The sequence below is a fragment of the Sus scrofa genome, chromosome 3, assembly GCF_054392235.1.
Source record: "Sus scrofa isolate SSC_HxYL_T2T_F1_AM1 chromosome 3, Sscrofa_HxYL_maternal_Yorkshire_Landrace_v2.0, whole genome shotgun sequence".
Lineage (NCBI taxonomy): Eukaryota > Metazoa > Chordata > Mammalia > Artiodactyla > Suidae > Sus > Sus scrofa.
In genome coordinates this window covers 138,630,771-138,646,023 of record NC_139385.1, presented here as the reverse complement: position 1 = coordinate 138,646,023, position 15,253 = coordinate 138,630,771, and the positions used below count along the sequence as shown (strand labels likewise).

General features: G+C 57.5%; 1 protein-coding gene across 1 annotated transcript; it reads right to left on the bottom strand.

Moving 5' to 3' along the window:
* Nucleotides 1-507: 507 nt before the first annotated feature.
* CYS1 (cystin 1) lies at nucleotides 508-14,218 on the bottom strand. Its single transcript, XM_021087851.2, has 3 exons — nucleotides 13,778-14,218; nucleotides 4,747-4,799; nucleotides 508-2,782 (listed from the first exon to the last, which is right to left on the bottom strand). The coding sequence occupies exons 1-3, from the start codon at nucleotides 14,087-14,089 to the stop codon at nucleotides 2,677-2,679; spliced, it is 471 nt and encodes a 156-aa protein (XP_020943510.1). The 5' UTR covers nucleotides 14,090-14,218; the 3' UTR covers nucleotides 508-2,676.
* Between the last annotated feature and the right edge of the window lie 1,035 nt (nucleotides 14,219-15,253).

Here is a 15,253-nt window from a genome sequence, read left to right as displayed (position 1 = left end):
CTGCAACCTACACCACAGCTCACGGTAACGCCAGATCCTTAACCCACTGAGCAAGGCCAGGGATGGAACCTGCAACCTCATGGGTCCTAGTTGGATTCATTTCCGCTTCGCCACAATGGGAACTCCAAGCATGTTTTCTTAACTCCCGGGCTTTGTAGCATCTCAGAGGGAATTGCCACCACAGAAATCAAGAGACACATCTGTAGCACTGAGACTTTCAACCTGTCATTGTCACTTTTTTTTCTCTTTTTATAGCCACACCTGCGGCATATGGAACTTCCTAGACTAGGGATCTAACCCAAGCTGCAGCTGCCAGCCTACACCACAGGCACAGCGACATCAGATCCTAGCAGAGTCTGTGACCTAGACTGCAGCCTGTAGCATGGCCAGATCCTTAACCCGCTGAGCAAGGACGGAGATGGGACCCATGTTCTCAGGGACACTATGTCGGTTGTTAACCTGCTGAGCCACAGGGGGAACTCCCATTGTTACTTTCAACATGGAAGGGTCTTTTCCCGCCTTTATTTCAGCCACATTCTCCCTGAGCAGATGCCACACTCAGCTCCTAAGCAGAAGCGGGGGCTCAGAAGCAGCACCCAGCACCCAAGAGAAGGCCTGAAGCAGTGCTCAGCACCCAGGAGGCACTGTGTGCCCATTGAGTGCAACAAGCAGTCGCCACCAGGACCAGCACCCCTGCCACCACCAAGCGTCCTCTGTCCATCGCCCATCTCCGCATCACGGGCTGGGACACGCTGCTTTTTTGGCAAGCCGCTGTTCAGAAGACGCTGTTCCTGAATTCAGGGAAGCAAAAAATAAAAATAAAAAGATCTGAGAACAACCGCTGTGACTTCTTAGCTCTGATGAAGTGCATTCGCCTTGACAGTGACATAAAATGTAACTTCAGGAAGCTTTTTTTGTTCTTCGTGCTTTTATCTCATTAAGGGTTGGATGAGGTTTCCAATTTCACATCATTAAATTCAAGGTCTGATCCATCCAGTGGTGAGAAAGTCATAACTTCTTTTAAAAGAAGTATTTGTGTTCTCGAAATAGTATTGGCTTTAATCTCCATATCAAAATGAAAGGTCTGGGCTTGGATGAGAAATAGCGCTTGCTTTGGGGACATTCTGAGCCAACCCTCAGGGGCATTTAGTGGGAGGCTCCAGCGCTCCATCTTCTGACTTGCAGGTTAAAATCTCCCACTCCTGGACCATCTGATCAAAGGCACAGTTGCCAAGTCTTAAAGGTTCGTGGAAACACCTCTTTGCCCCTTTTAGCAACAGGCCCATGGGTCTGGGGACAGGGCCAAGAGGTCGTTCCTCGGTTTCTGAGACCATCTTGCCCCTTCGCTGGTGGGCGATGCCCCAGAGGCGGCTGTGTGAGTGGTTAACACCAGACAAGCTGAGACCTGTTCTGGCTGGGACGCGGCCATGCCTTCCACGAGGCTTTCTGTACCGACACCGCAGCCAGCTGCCCCAGAGGAGCTGCTTCCCGGCCGCTCTGACACTCCGAGCCTGCTGAACGCAGCCTTCCGGCCAGGCTGCACTTCTCCGGGCCCTGCCTCGTTCACAGGGCATCCTTGGCTGGCTTTCTCCTTTGGCGGCTGGGAAGGTTCTGAGGCTCTTCTGGCCTTGCGGCTGTGAGATTCCTACTTTCTTCCTGGGTGGGAAGAGCAGGCGGCCCTGAAGAGCCTGTCCAAGGGGTGCTGGGCTCCACCTGGGCAGGAAGGCGGTCCTGTGCCCAGAGACCAGGGAAGCCTGGGAGTGTGTCGTCCTAGATGGGGGGGTGGGGAGACAACACCCGAAGAGCCTCCGGGGCTCCCTTTCTAGAAAGGGAAGCTGAGTCAGAGAGGGAAGGTGACTGCAAGTTAGTGACAGAGCAAGGATCAGACGGGGGGTTTCCAGCTCCTGTCCCTCCACACTGGCCACAGCACAGGCCTCTCTTTGTGGAGGCAGCTGGGCTGTGGCTCTGAGCAGCCTCCAGCTCCAGGGAAGCATTACCTGGAGCCTAAAGCTCAGACTCAATCCTCGCTGCTCCAAGGGTGGCTGGGATCTGGCAGCCTGGGTCTCACCCGGGAGCTGGTGAGAAATGCAGACTCCCAGGCCCCCAGACACACAGAATCTGAATGTTTTCATTTCAGTAGCATCTTCAGCGATTCCTTTGCGGCATGGAGGGTGGCTCCCTCCAGCTCCCTCCAGCTGGGTGCACCTGCTGCGGGGAACGTCCCTGAGGCGCTGCGGCAGGGGTGTTAGAGGCCCCAAGACTTTCATTCAGCTCAAGGGCCTCCTGAGCAGGTGGCCAGTGGGCCATCAGAAAGGAGAAGCATTTCAAGATCCAGGAGCATCTTGTAGCCCACTCTCCCCAGAGACTGAGGGGAGGGGCAGGTATGTGGCAGGTCACCTGGCCCCGCGCCTGTGGGGCAGCACCTGCACCCTCCTTCTGGCCCGTGTCCACAGAGCTGACCTCCTCTTGCCAATAAGCACAATGGGCAGCAGCCACCCCGATTCAGGCCCATCTGAATGTGGACTTGAAAGGGTCAGCTGTGACAGATCCAGGAGTAACTGCGTGTTGGAGGGGGCTCAGCTCCACCTAGAGCCTTGGGCAGGGCAGGTGGGGCCAGGTCTGGGAGGAGCAGCAAACTGGCCGCTGGGTGACAGCGGGGCTGCTGCAGCACCGGCCTCAGCAGCAGTACTCCTGCTCAATGCTGGCCATCAGCTCTTCCTCGGAGTAGTCGTAGGTGATGGTGGATGGCCTCTCGGGCCTCTCGTAGCAGCTGCCTGGGGCTCTGTGGGTAAGAAACACAGTCATGAGAGGCAAGATGTTACCGTCAAACTCCACATCCCCTCTGGACAACCACAGTGGTCCCTGTAGGGACTTCGGATCCATCCTAAAACCAACACCGAAAACCTCTGCCCTGGACACCTCCTGTGTCTCTTCCGCCAGCAGGCCCTGCCCTTTTCCAGACCTTGTCCCTGAGGAAGGTGGTGCCCGCACAGCTGGAGGGCAGGGTCCTGGCAGTAGAAACACCCAGTTTGAATTCCAGCTCAGCCACAATTCTGTTTTCTCTACAATGGAGGTATAGGGAGTTCCCATGTGGTTTGGTGGGTTATGAACCTGACTAGTACCCTAAGGAGGCAGGTTCCATCTCTGGCCTCCCTCAGTGGGTTGGAGATCTGGCATTGCCATGAGCTGTGGCATAGGCTGGCAGCTGCAGCTCCAACTCGACCCCTTAGCCTAGAAATTCCATATGCCGCAGGTGCAACCTTGGAAAAAAAAAAAAGATCACAGCATATATCGATTATAATTGGACCACAGACCACATGGTAGATGAGGCCTGAGTCTCTTGGGTCTAGAATTTACCAGCCCTCTGACCGGGGGCAGGTCACGCCTCGGATCTCGGTTTGCACATCAGGAAAATGGGGTTCCCCGCCCAGGGCCTGGCTCACTAGTAGGTTCCCCAGACTGAGCACAGGAGCGCCCAGGGGTGCGGAGGCCGTGCTCGGCGGAGCCTGCGCGGTTGCCAGGAGCAGGGGCTGTGACGGGGAACCGGATGGTCCACGCTGCTGAGGGATGCTCCGGCCTTGGCGAGAGGCAGGGCCCGGTGCACGTGCTCGCCGCCTCACCTCCCAGGCCACGGCGGAGCCCAGAGCCCGTCCCCGCATTCTCCTACTTGGCAGCTGTGGCCCCGGCTTCAGCTTGGCCTTCAAGGCCGCCCTCCTCCCACAGACCCTGTGCTAAGTGCCACCGGCCTGCGCGGCGCCCTGGTCACACCTGGTGTCTTGCTGCTGCGAGTCCCTCCACCTGGAACGCGCCCTCCTCCCTCTCTCCTCAGTGAAACTCGCTGTCCTTCCAGCATCAAATTAAATTAATGTATTATTTATTTAGTTTTGCTTTTTAGGGCAAAATATGGACATTCTCAGCTAGGGGTGGAATCAGAGCTGTAGCTGCTGGTCTACACCACAGCCACAGCAACACGGGATTTAAGCTGCATCTGTGACCTATACAGCTCACAGCAATGCCGGATCCTTAACCACAGGGACAGGAACAGCAGGGCCAGGGATCGAACCTGCGTCCTCATGGATACTAGTCAGGTTCATTATCACTGAGCCACAACGGGAACTCCCAGCCGTTTTAAACACCAACCCCTCCACGAGCCCTGGGGCTGCTCCTGTCCCCTCTCAGACCTCCCCTGAGCCCACCTGCAGGGATCCAGCTCTTCCGGGAGGGGCCTCTGCAAATGTTTGCTGAATGTGGGAAAACCAGCAAGGTTCTGGCCCCGAAACCATTTGAAGTTGGTAATAAAAATAGCTGATGAGCCAGAATCTTCACAACCTGTCACCTCCGTGGTCTTGAGCACCACGGTCCTGCCTCCCAGTGACCGGGGGACCAGTGAAAGTCAAGGCCAGGATGGGCCAGGGGCCCAAGGTCAGCCCGGCCCAGCCTCCTGGGGCTGCCGTTCCCGGGGCCCTGGAACCCTCCCGCAGCCCAGGGCTGTGCAGACAGAGGAGGCCTGGCCTCTGGGGCTGAGGTCCTCAGCTGACACTTTCCAGGGGTCTTACATGTGTTCCTGCTAACACTGTCATGGGATGACGGGGGACGCCGCGGTCACCCCTCTGGGCTGTAACTCCTGAAGGCCAGGACTGGGCCTCCTTCACCGATGAGCCACTGCACAGGGTTTCTGGGTGGATGGTGAGGGCAGGGAGGGGACCGGGAGGCTGCCAGGGTGGCTGGGACGTCCCCCGTACTTACTCAGAGACACTGCTGCCCTCTGGGTGGTCCTCAGCGCTCTGTTTGGGGGCCACCTTGAGAAGGACACAAGGAAGAGGTGTCAGAAGGTCGTCCGTGGTGCAGCCTGCCCCAGCCCTGGCTTTCAGCTGGCAGATGGCTGAATGAACCAGAGCTGGCAAGTGGAAAGGCTCCCTCTGCTGTCGCGCTCCAGCCACCTGTTGTAGGTGGGAAGCTGAGGCTGGGCCAGGGCAGTGACCTAAAAAGGTCACACCAGAGTTCCCGCTGTGGCTCAGCAGGTTAGGAGCCCAACTAGTAGTCACGAGGATGCTGGTTTGATCCCTGGCCTCGCTCAGTGGGTTAAGGATCCGGTGTTGCTGTGAGCTGTGGTGTAGGTCACAGACGTGGCTCGGATCCCGTGTTGCTGTGGCTGTGGTGTAGGCTGGCAGCTATAGCTCTGATTCAGCCCCTAGCCTGGGAGCCCCCATATGCTGCGGCTGTGGCCCTAAAAAAAGCAAAGGAAAAAAAGTTCACGTCAAGAGACTCCCTGCCTCTTCGAGAGCTACCTGGCCAGCACGCCCCCATCTCTCACTCCAGGAGTCATGGGCCTGACGTCCATCTGGCACAGCCGGGCAGCCTGCTGCTCTGCTCTGCCTTCTCCGTCCCAAGTCAACCAGACGTTGCACACGTCTGCGTGCAAACGCTTCGAACGGTCTATGCCTGTCTCATGCTGGCACCACCCGGTCTCAATTACCACAGCTTTCCAATGAGCCTGGGTTCTTCCTGGTTCTGGGCACCCCCATTGATGTAGGGAAGCTTGTCCCCCTGGGAGGTTTGTTGGGGCTAAATTAATATACAGATCCTTTTATTTATTTATTTTTTGTCTTTTGTCCTTTTAGGGCCACACCTGAGGCATGTGGAGGTTCCCAGGCTAGGCGTCTAATCGGAGCTACAGCTGCCGGCCTATGCCACAGCCACAGCAACGCCAGATCCGAGCTGCGTCTGCGACCTACACCGCAGCTCATGGCAACGCCGGATCCTTAACCCACTGAGCGAGGCCAGGGATCGAACCCGCAACCTCATGGTTCCTAGTCGGATTCATTTCCGATGCGCCATGACGGGAACTCCACAGATCCTCTTAGAGCGACTTGATATCTTTACAGGAACAAGTGTTCCAGTTTGTACTCAGGGAGTTTTGAGAGATTAGGGGTTTACCAGGTGGAGAGGAGGGGAAGGGCATTCAGAGAAGGAACAGCATGTGCAAAGGCACGGAGCTGTCAGAGGCCATTGGCTCCCGAGGGCCTGCTGTAGGCTGTGTTCTGTTCCCCGTGCAGGATATGGTCCCTGCCCGGGCAGCTCACAGTGGGGCAGAAAAAAACCTAGCGTGATGACACACTGAGAAAGACCCGATGCCAGACCCCACGGTGTGGACTACATGTGTTCTAGAAGGCCAGCTGCGCGCGTGAGCAGAGGAACCTGTGACGCAGCCCTGCCAGAGGAGGACCTGGAGGCGTGACGAGGAGGGGAGTTCTGGAAGGTCTCTGTCTTTGAGGCCCGAGAGGTTCCAGGAGGGCAGGTCCTTCCCCGAGAAACCAGTGGGAGCGAGTTTCTGGGGAAACATGAGTTAGCGGTGGTAGCAGAAGCAAGCTGACCCTGGCGGTGTCCTGCCACGCAGGCTCTGGGGGTGGCCCTGGAGGCCGCCGCAGGCACCCCATGCACCAGCGGGAGAAGCCGGGCCTGCCTGCCTGGCGCCCTCTCCATGCAGACGCCGGCCGCACACGCAGCCTGGTCCCTGGTCGAGGGGCCGCCCTGCTGCTGGTGGCTGGGCTCTTGCTGCGGGGAGTCAGTTTGTACTGCTGGGAACTGGAAGAGGCCGGGACTCCCTAGCCGGCAAGGGATTCACGAGATGGGAAGAGGAAGAGAGAGTGGGGATGGGGCGACGGAGGCCAGAGAGGGGAGCGGAAGTCACACGCGCACACGCACAACGCGCGTGCACACACATGCAGGCATGCCGGCCCATTCCAGCCTGAGCAGCTCAGACTACCTGAAAATTCTTTTTAATTTCTTTCTCTCTCTCTCCCCGCCACTTCCTTTCTTTCTGCCACACCTTCGGCACATGGAGGTTCCCAGGCTAGGGGTCTAATTAGAACTGCAGCTGCCTGCCTACACCACAGCCTCAGCCACGCCAGATCCAAGCCACATCTGTGCCCTACACCACAGCTCATGGCAACGCCGGATCCTTAACCCACTGGGCAAGGCCAGGGATGGAACCCTAGACCTCGCGGATCCTAGTTGGGTTTGTTATCACTGATCCATGACATGAACTCCGTTCTTATCTTTAAATTTCGAGAATCTGTGTTTCTTCCTGTGCCTGCGGTTTGAATGTGTGTCTCTTCTTCTCATCAGTTTAAGCCTTGAACTTGCTTTTTCTCAGATGCAAAACGCATGAGACACTCTCCCAGAAAACAGGGGCTGCTGAAGCAGTGCAGGAGCTTGGAGGAACTGCAAAGACACAGCAGCCTCTGGTGGCTGCTCCGCGCCTCGTGCAGACACAAGCTCGGGCCGCCGCCAGCTGGCAGCCTGCCTGCCTGCCTGCCTCTCGAGGTCCGCGGGACAGGCATCTGGACCCCGCGGAGGCCGTGGCGCCTGGGCTGGGGCCGTGGGAACCGGCCTGAGCTCAGGCCGAACGTGTGATATGTCATCACTCAAGATCCTCCGGAGGCTTCGAAAAACCACATCACAGCCGAACGAGAAGCAGCAAACATGTGAGGAAGAACAGACGAGTTTACTTAAAGTCTCCCCTGACTCTTCCGACTGGGGTTTTCGGAGAAAAGTGAAGTATCAGCGGCTAAAGTTTAGAAAACCCACGGCATGTTTTAACAGTCTGTATTCTGGCCTGCTGCTTCTGCTTCAAGAGTTCTCCCCTTAATTCTGAATTTTGAACAGCTTTGCATGCATAGACGTACCCACATCAATAAGACGGCTCACCGACATGGAACAAGCTGCAGGCGTTTCAAGAACACGGTCTGACGGGTTCTGATGTGCACACATCCTGTTAAACCACCCTGGTCACCCGCTGTGTGCGGATGCCCCGGCCCCCGGCCCTCGCACTTCTGGGGGACCACCTGCCCCGTCCCTCCGCTGCCCCCCCTCCCGAGGTACCCTCTCTAGAAGCCTGGAATTCTAGATGTGGAACCACACAGGTGCACTCTTTTTCATCTGGCTTTTTGTGCTCCGCCCAACAAGCCTGAGCTCCCTCCACGCTGCTGTGTGTTTCAATAATCTCCCCCCTTGCTCTCTACGAATTGTGCTTCTTTGAAGCTCAGGTTGCTTGTGTTCCGTTACGGACACTTTAACACCAACACTGGAGCTGGGGCTCCTGGCCCCTGATCGCCCAGCCTTGACAGGCTGCAGTTTTTTGCCCAGTTGGGTTCTGGCCTCTCATCACTAGGGGCAGGGGCGCGGCGGGGGGCAGCTACTGACCCGCACAGCTCCCTTCCGTAGCTTCCCAGGCAGCGAATGGGCCCAGGGGCCCCCTGGACTCGGCTGGGAAGGCTGCTGAGCATTCGTCAAAGGACGAAGGACTTTTTCAATAGGAGGCTCTGACACTGACGTGCCACCTCCAAGGGCCCCACCTCCCTTCATGAGGCCTGGCTTCGGGAAAGTGTTTCCGAAGAAGAAGCCGGCCAAGGAGACCTGGAGAAGGTAAAGGGGGAGGGATCGGAGGAAAGTAACCATCAGTTCCGTCTGTACAGCGTTTCATCGCCTTAGGAAGCATGTGTGCAAATGCACGTTCGCACAGGCAGCCCGATCCTGCATCTGGAGGCAGATGACCTGGTGTGGCTCCTGGTCCTGCGGGGGGCTTGGGCAATCACCCTGGCGGGCCCCACGGGCCTCGGGTGTAAATGAGAAGGTAACCAGGGTGGCCTCTGAGGTCTCTTCAGCTCCAGCAATCTGCAACTCTCAAACTGCAAAGAAACCCAAGTGGCTGAGTCTGGCGGGAATCTGAACCGGGGGCCTGGGGCTGGGGTCTTCCGTGCTGGTGACGGCTCCCCGCATTTAGCTGCTCAGAGTCTCATCTGCACTGACCACTGCTGACCCTCCTCACCAGAGTCCAGCTAGGGCTTGTCCCAGGCCCTGGAGGACAGTGGAGCTCCTGTGCCAGGAAAGCCTCCATCAGCATCTCTTGATGCGGTGCCGGCGGCGAGACCCGTCCGCCTGCCTCCCCGGGCCCAGCGCCCTGGCGCAGTGGCTGGGGCCCAGCGTGGGGCAAGGCGCTGGGAGACTCTGCTTCAACCTTTACACCAGGCTTCCCACCACGGACAGAGCCCACGTCGCAGAAGCACATGCCAGACGGAGCCCTCTGAGGTCACCCCCCACCCCATCTCCAGGCAAGTGGGTCTGCCCCTTTTAACCCTGGCTGTTCTCCCTGGAGGAAGAGTCTTCCTCCGGTGTCTGGTGGTCCCCAGGTTCTGGCGCAGGACTCCCTCCGCCCGTCCCCACGCTGTCCCTCGTCGCCCCGTCTAGATGCCCAGGTTCGTGGGGTTACATGCCAGCCCCCACCACTTTCTACAGTGGACGTGAGCTTCCGACAGCCCACCGGCGCATCTGCCGCACACCCCAAACCCAACTCGCCCAACTCTGAGCATCATTATCCACTCAATTCCCAGGGCCGGAAGCCTGGACGCCTTTCTAGAAGCTCCCCTTCCGCTGCTCTCATACTGGGCTGCACCTCACCTTCTCCACCGCCTCTCACCTGGATGCCCACAGCATCTCCCCCGGGGACCCTGCTTCCCTTGCCGCCTCCCCTCCTGCCCCTCCATCCTGCCAGCGCCGGGAGATGACACAGGAATCACAGGTGGGTGTCTCCAGAGCAGGGAGCTGGGGAAAGGTGGGGAGGAAGGGAAATTTTAAGTGTACCGCTTACATTTTTTCTCATGTGTATGCATATTACCTATTCTGATTTCTTTTCTTTTTTTTCTTTTTAGGGCCGCACCTGTGGCATATGGAGGTTCCCAGTCTCAGGGTCAAATCGGAGCTACAGCTGCCAGCCTACACCACAGCTCACTGAACGCCAGGTCCTTAACCCACTGAGCGAGGCCAGGGATCGAACCCGCAATCTCATGGTTCTTGGTTGGATTCGTTTCCACTGCGCCACGACGGGGACTCCCCATACATATATTTTTTTTTAACGCTGGATCCTTAACAGTGAGAACTCCTACATACTTTTTAATTTTTTAAAATATTTTTTCCTATTTTTCATTTTTTCTACAGTGAGCATCTATTCCTTTACAACCACAGAGTAAAGCTAATAATACAGGGATGCTCTTTTTATTTAAAACCTCTCATTAGTAAGATCACTCTAAGTTTTTTTATTGGCAAGAACAACCAAGAACAGAGGTTTTTTTCTCAAGGGTTGTGGATATTACTTGTTCTAACTTTAAAAACAAACGCTTGGGAGTTCCTATCGTGCCACAGCAGAAATGAATCCGACTAGGAGCCATGAGAATGCGGGTTCGATCCCTGGCCTCTCTCAGTGGGTTGGGGACCCAGTATTGCCGTGAGCTGTCCAGATGTGGCTCGAGTCCTGCATTGCTGTGGGCAGAAGCTGGCTGTAGCTCTGATTGGACCCTTAGCCTGGGAACTTCCATATGCTGCAGGTGCATGAAAAAGCAAAAAGAAAAAGAAAAAGGATTCTCAGTCTCAGTCTGAGGAGAAAGTTCCCTCAGGCCTGACCTTGGAGGACACTGCTCCTGCTTTAAACTCAGTGCCGGCGAGCGTGCTTCTGCAATGTCACCACCCAGGGCAGCTCAGAAAGGTATCATTTGGGCGGGGATTCTAGAAGGCTAGTTGGTTGCACACAGATTGACAATGGTACCAAGTGACAGCTGCAAGACTAAAGGTGGGCCTAGGATGGAAAGGCAAGAACAAGCAAGCCGTCACAGCTGTCAGCCGCAAGGCCACTCTGACCTAAGGGTTCGGGAGTCTGTCGAGGGTCTGATCTCGGCTCTGATCTCCGGCTCTGCCATAACCGTGTGGTTTTGGCCACTCAACCTCTCTGTGCCCATCTGTAAAAATGGACAATAAGAATAATGGTAAAGATGAAAACAGCTCATACATGTTTGAGACACAAGTGCTCACTGAAATATCAGCTACAATTATTCTTGAACATAGTCAAGTATAATGCATCATATTCAGAATGTTGGTTCAGAGATACACATAATCAGCCTTTAAGAAATTCTAATCAACAGGGGTCAAAAACATTTTTTTTTTTTTTGCCTTTTTAGGGCTGCACCCGAAGCATAGGGACGTTCCCAGGCAAAGTGTCTAACTGGAGCTGTAGCTGCCAGCCTACGTGACAGCCACAGCAATGCGGGACCCAAGCTGCATCTACAACCTACACCACAGCCCACAGCAACATCAGATCCTTAACCCGCTAAAGGAGACCAGGGATCAAACCTGTGTCCTCACGGATGCTAGTCAGATTCGTTTCCACTGAACCACAACGGGAACTCCCCAAATTTTAAATATAGATATTTAACAGGGTAATTTTGCCTGAGTTCTATTGATATTCTCTTAGGAAGAATACCTCTCTTCTCCAAAATGCAAGAAGCTTTTCTTCCTTCCAAAGGAATTTAAAATAGTGTTATTAACACGCTCGATCAGGCTTCTTTGTTGGTGGGAACATCGTTTCTAATATTGTGAAGAAGGGCCAACTTCTGCGTATGGGTCTCAAGGCCGACTCATCAAAGTCCCCGTGTTTTTTCGTAGCCCAAAGGCGGTGTCCTGTCAACTCAGAGTCTTGTAAAATGAGCAACTGCCAGAGACTCAGTTACAGGGTGTGAGCGACAAAGCAAAAGGCGTCAGCTCACACGTGGCCTTACAGGCAGTGAGCCTTCTACCTGAGGCCTTTAGAGCCGAGAAATTAAGGGGCTTCAGCCTTTTTACTTCCTCTCCCCCAAAGTGAACTGGCTGCAAAAGCTTCCTTACAGCTCTGATAATCTAGGGCTCTAGGACTCATTCAAGAAACACTTATAGTAAGAGGATCCACACGACCCCCGTCCCACAGAGTAACCACACGGCTGGCTTATTTCACCTCCCAGTCTCTCTCGACACCACCGTCCCTTCAGGCCTCTGGCTGTACTGCTTCACCTGGCACCTGCTCTTCGGGACCCTTGAAGCAGCCCCCGGCTGGTCATCCTGTGTCCAGTCCAGCTCTGCCCAGTTCATCCTGCCCCTGGCAGTTGGCCTCGCCTTAGTCCTGCACAGATACCCATGGCTTTTTTTGGTAAAGTCCAAGCTCTGTAGCCTGGGACGCCCCTAGCATGACGCGTCCGCAGCCTGGCATTGACCCTTCCCGACCCGTTCAATTCCAATACTCCCACCCACGCCCTGGGTACCATGTGCCTCGGGGCGCCACCACCTTGGCAGACAGAGTTCTCTCTGCCCAAATGCTCCTCGCTGTTCATCTGCCTGCCTAGTGCCACAGCCTCTTCCAGATCCGGGTCAAGTGTTGTCCTTCTGAGATGCGGACTCAACTCCTCCAGGGGGCCAGTCGCTCCTCCTGTGTACCCTCTATACAGACTGCCCACCTGAATCGGATTTTTGTCTGCAGATCTCGCACTCCATTAGACTATGGACTTGTGGGGGGGGGCGTGCCCGTGGCACATGGAAGTTCCCGAGATTGAGCCTACACGGCCGTTGCAACCTGTGCCACAGCTGCAGCAATACCAGCCGGACACTTAACCCGCTGTGCTACACGGGAACTTCCAGGCCGTGGACTCCTTAACCCCCTGCCTCCTAGGAGTCACTAGGCTACTTGGCGATGGAAGGGGTGAGGAGAGGGCGGGGAGTCCATGCTGTTTTCTTCTCATTTCCCTTCTGAAGTTTCCAAAGCACTTGAAGAATGAACACTAAAAGACTGCGTCCGTGCCATCTCAGGCTTTCCCCCAAATCTCTCAACCGTTTACCCATTCTGAGGGTTATGTAACTGGGCGCTGATGTAACCTTAAAGGAATCCTGTTATATAATTGGGCCCCACTTGCAGCAGCTCACTTCGGGAGGGGCATCAGGGAAGGGCAGGAGAAGCCCTGTGCCTGGGTCAGGGGGGCCAGGTCCTTTTCCTCCCCCCAGCCCTCCCCCCACCTCGCAGGAGGAGCTCCCAGGATTCTACTGCTTGGTGGCTGCCCCAGCAGACACCCCCCCAGGCTCCCAGCAGTTGTTAAGCAAAGCCTGAGGGGCTCCAGGGAGGGGCGGGGGGGCTGGCTTGGACATCCTCGCAAGCCCAGGAGCTGATATTAAGGATCTTGTTCGTTCAGCTCTGCAGGAGCGAAGACTGCTGCCAAACGAGAGTGCTCATTTTTATTGTTTTTCTAGAACAGCAGGGATGTTATTACAAGCGTCCTGGAAGAGTGAGGAGAGAAGCCAAAGAGAGACTGCACAGCATCTTAAAAATAGCCGGTCGTATGTGAACTGCCTGACTGCAAGGCAAAGACGCCGAGGTGTCTGACGCGCCGGGCCTTTGTAACCACTGTTTGGCTACCGGTCCCACCTCCTGGCACCCTCTTCCGAGCGTGCCCGGGAGACTGGCCCAGGGGAAGGTACCTAGGGAAAAGCAGTGTCCCCTCTCTGCCCCCCGCCCGCCAGCTCCCACCTAGGCTGGAAGGAGCCACAGTTCCAAAGGAAAAATACTCGCGCTCTGGCCACGAGATGCATTTCTGCCGAAGGAGGTCTGTCCCCCGACCTCCAAGGCGGCTCCCAGCCCTGTCGCTCCCCAAGTTGGTGGCCGTCTGATCAGCACCCAGAGGAGGCAGAGAGGGAGACAGTCAGAGGGGATGCTGGGGAGGGAGAGGCGGCAAGAGACCTCGCCGGGATTCCGGGGGCAGGGAGACGGTGGGCGACCCTGGGACAGGGCACCGCGCAGGCCGATGGCGCCTGGCAGGGGCTGGCGGCGGCGGGCGGAAGGGGGCTGGGGGACAGGGCGCCGGCGGGGAGGGGGCTCCGGGGCAGGAAGCGGAGCAGCGGCCCCCAAGGCTCCGCGGGCTCCGACACTCACCGGGCTCCCGGCGCCGGCGGCGGGTCGGGGCCGCGCCGGGCCGCGCGGGGCCAGCTCCCCGGGCGCCCAGGCCGCCGACTCGGCCAGCAGCTGGTCCAGCAGGCGCAGGGTTTCGTCCCTGCCGTCGGGGGGCGCCGCGGAGCCAGCCGCCCCCTCGGCCGCCTCCGGGGCCTCCTCCCGGGCCGCCGCGGTCGCCGAGGCCGGCGGCCCCGTCCCGCCCTCCGGGGCTGCCCCGCCGGGCCCCGCCGGCCGGCTGTCGGCGCCGCGCAGCCGCTTCAGGGCGCGGCCGCCCCGGCTGCTGCCGCTGCCCATGGCGCGCCCGCCGAGCAGGCCCGTGGCGCCGGCCGAGCGCGGCCCGGGGGCGGGGACGCCGGAGGCGGGGGCGGCGGGGCCGGGGCTGCGGGCCCGGCCCGCGGCGGGCGGAGGAGGGAGCGAGAGTCCGGGTCTGGGGTGCGGGCGGGGGCGGGGCTGCGAACCGGGCCGGGGGGCGGGGCGAGCCTCGGGTGCGGGGCGCGCGGGGGGCGGGGGACCCGGCCGGAGAGCCCGGGATGACCCCGGCCTGGAGGAGGGGGCTGAGACCCGGGGGCGAGGGCCCGGGGCGCGGCGAACCCTCCCGCCTCCCCGCTGGCCCGGGCCCCCTCCGGGTCCCCGCTACCGCCTGGGAGCACTGAACACACCTGGGCTCCCACGGGCCCTTTTTGTTCATTTCTGGAAGGCTCTCCCAAGGCCACGGCGCACAGATGGACCTGCTTGGGGTGGGGATGCGGATGGAGGGGACTCCACGGCCTGGCCCTCCTGGAGCCTAGAGGGCCGTGGGGCTTGGCCTCCTCGTTCCCAGATGTTAGGCTGGGGAAAGGGGCTGGGCGCTAAAAACACCTCTGAGGATGGGGTAAGATACAGAAGGTGCTCGGCCTCGCCCCCTTCCATTTCTGCCCTTCTCCCCCCCACGCAGGCAGGGGCCGGACGGAAGGAAGGAGGAAGGGGGCGATTCTTCCGACCAGACCGCCCCCTCCAGCCTTTGCACGCGGGAGCCGGCAGCAGGCAGCGCGGGGCCCGGGGCTTCCTGTTCCTCTTCTCCTGCCCCCAAAGGCGATCTGGCACCTGAATGCCAAGCCTCATTAAAAAACACCCATCTAAGACATAACCACTTTGGGAAAAGAAGAAAATTTAAAAGATGGCAGGAAAAGCGGTCCCCACCCCCGCCCAAAAAAAGCCACTAGGTACTGATCATAATTCTTTCTAGCCTTTGGTCATTGGATAGTAAAAAAGAAAGATAAACACATTATATTTAAGTGAAGCAGCCCGAAGATAAGAACAAGAAGCAGGATAAAGCTTCTAATTCAAGACCAGTGATATTATTGTTGGTTGTGCTTGCATTTTATTTAAGACTTAATTTCTTTTTCTCCCTGGGTCACCTCCTTAAAAAAAAAAAAAAAAAAACTCACCTTTCCAGGAGTTCCCATTGTGGCTCAGTGG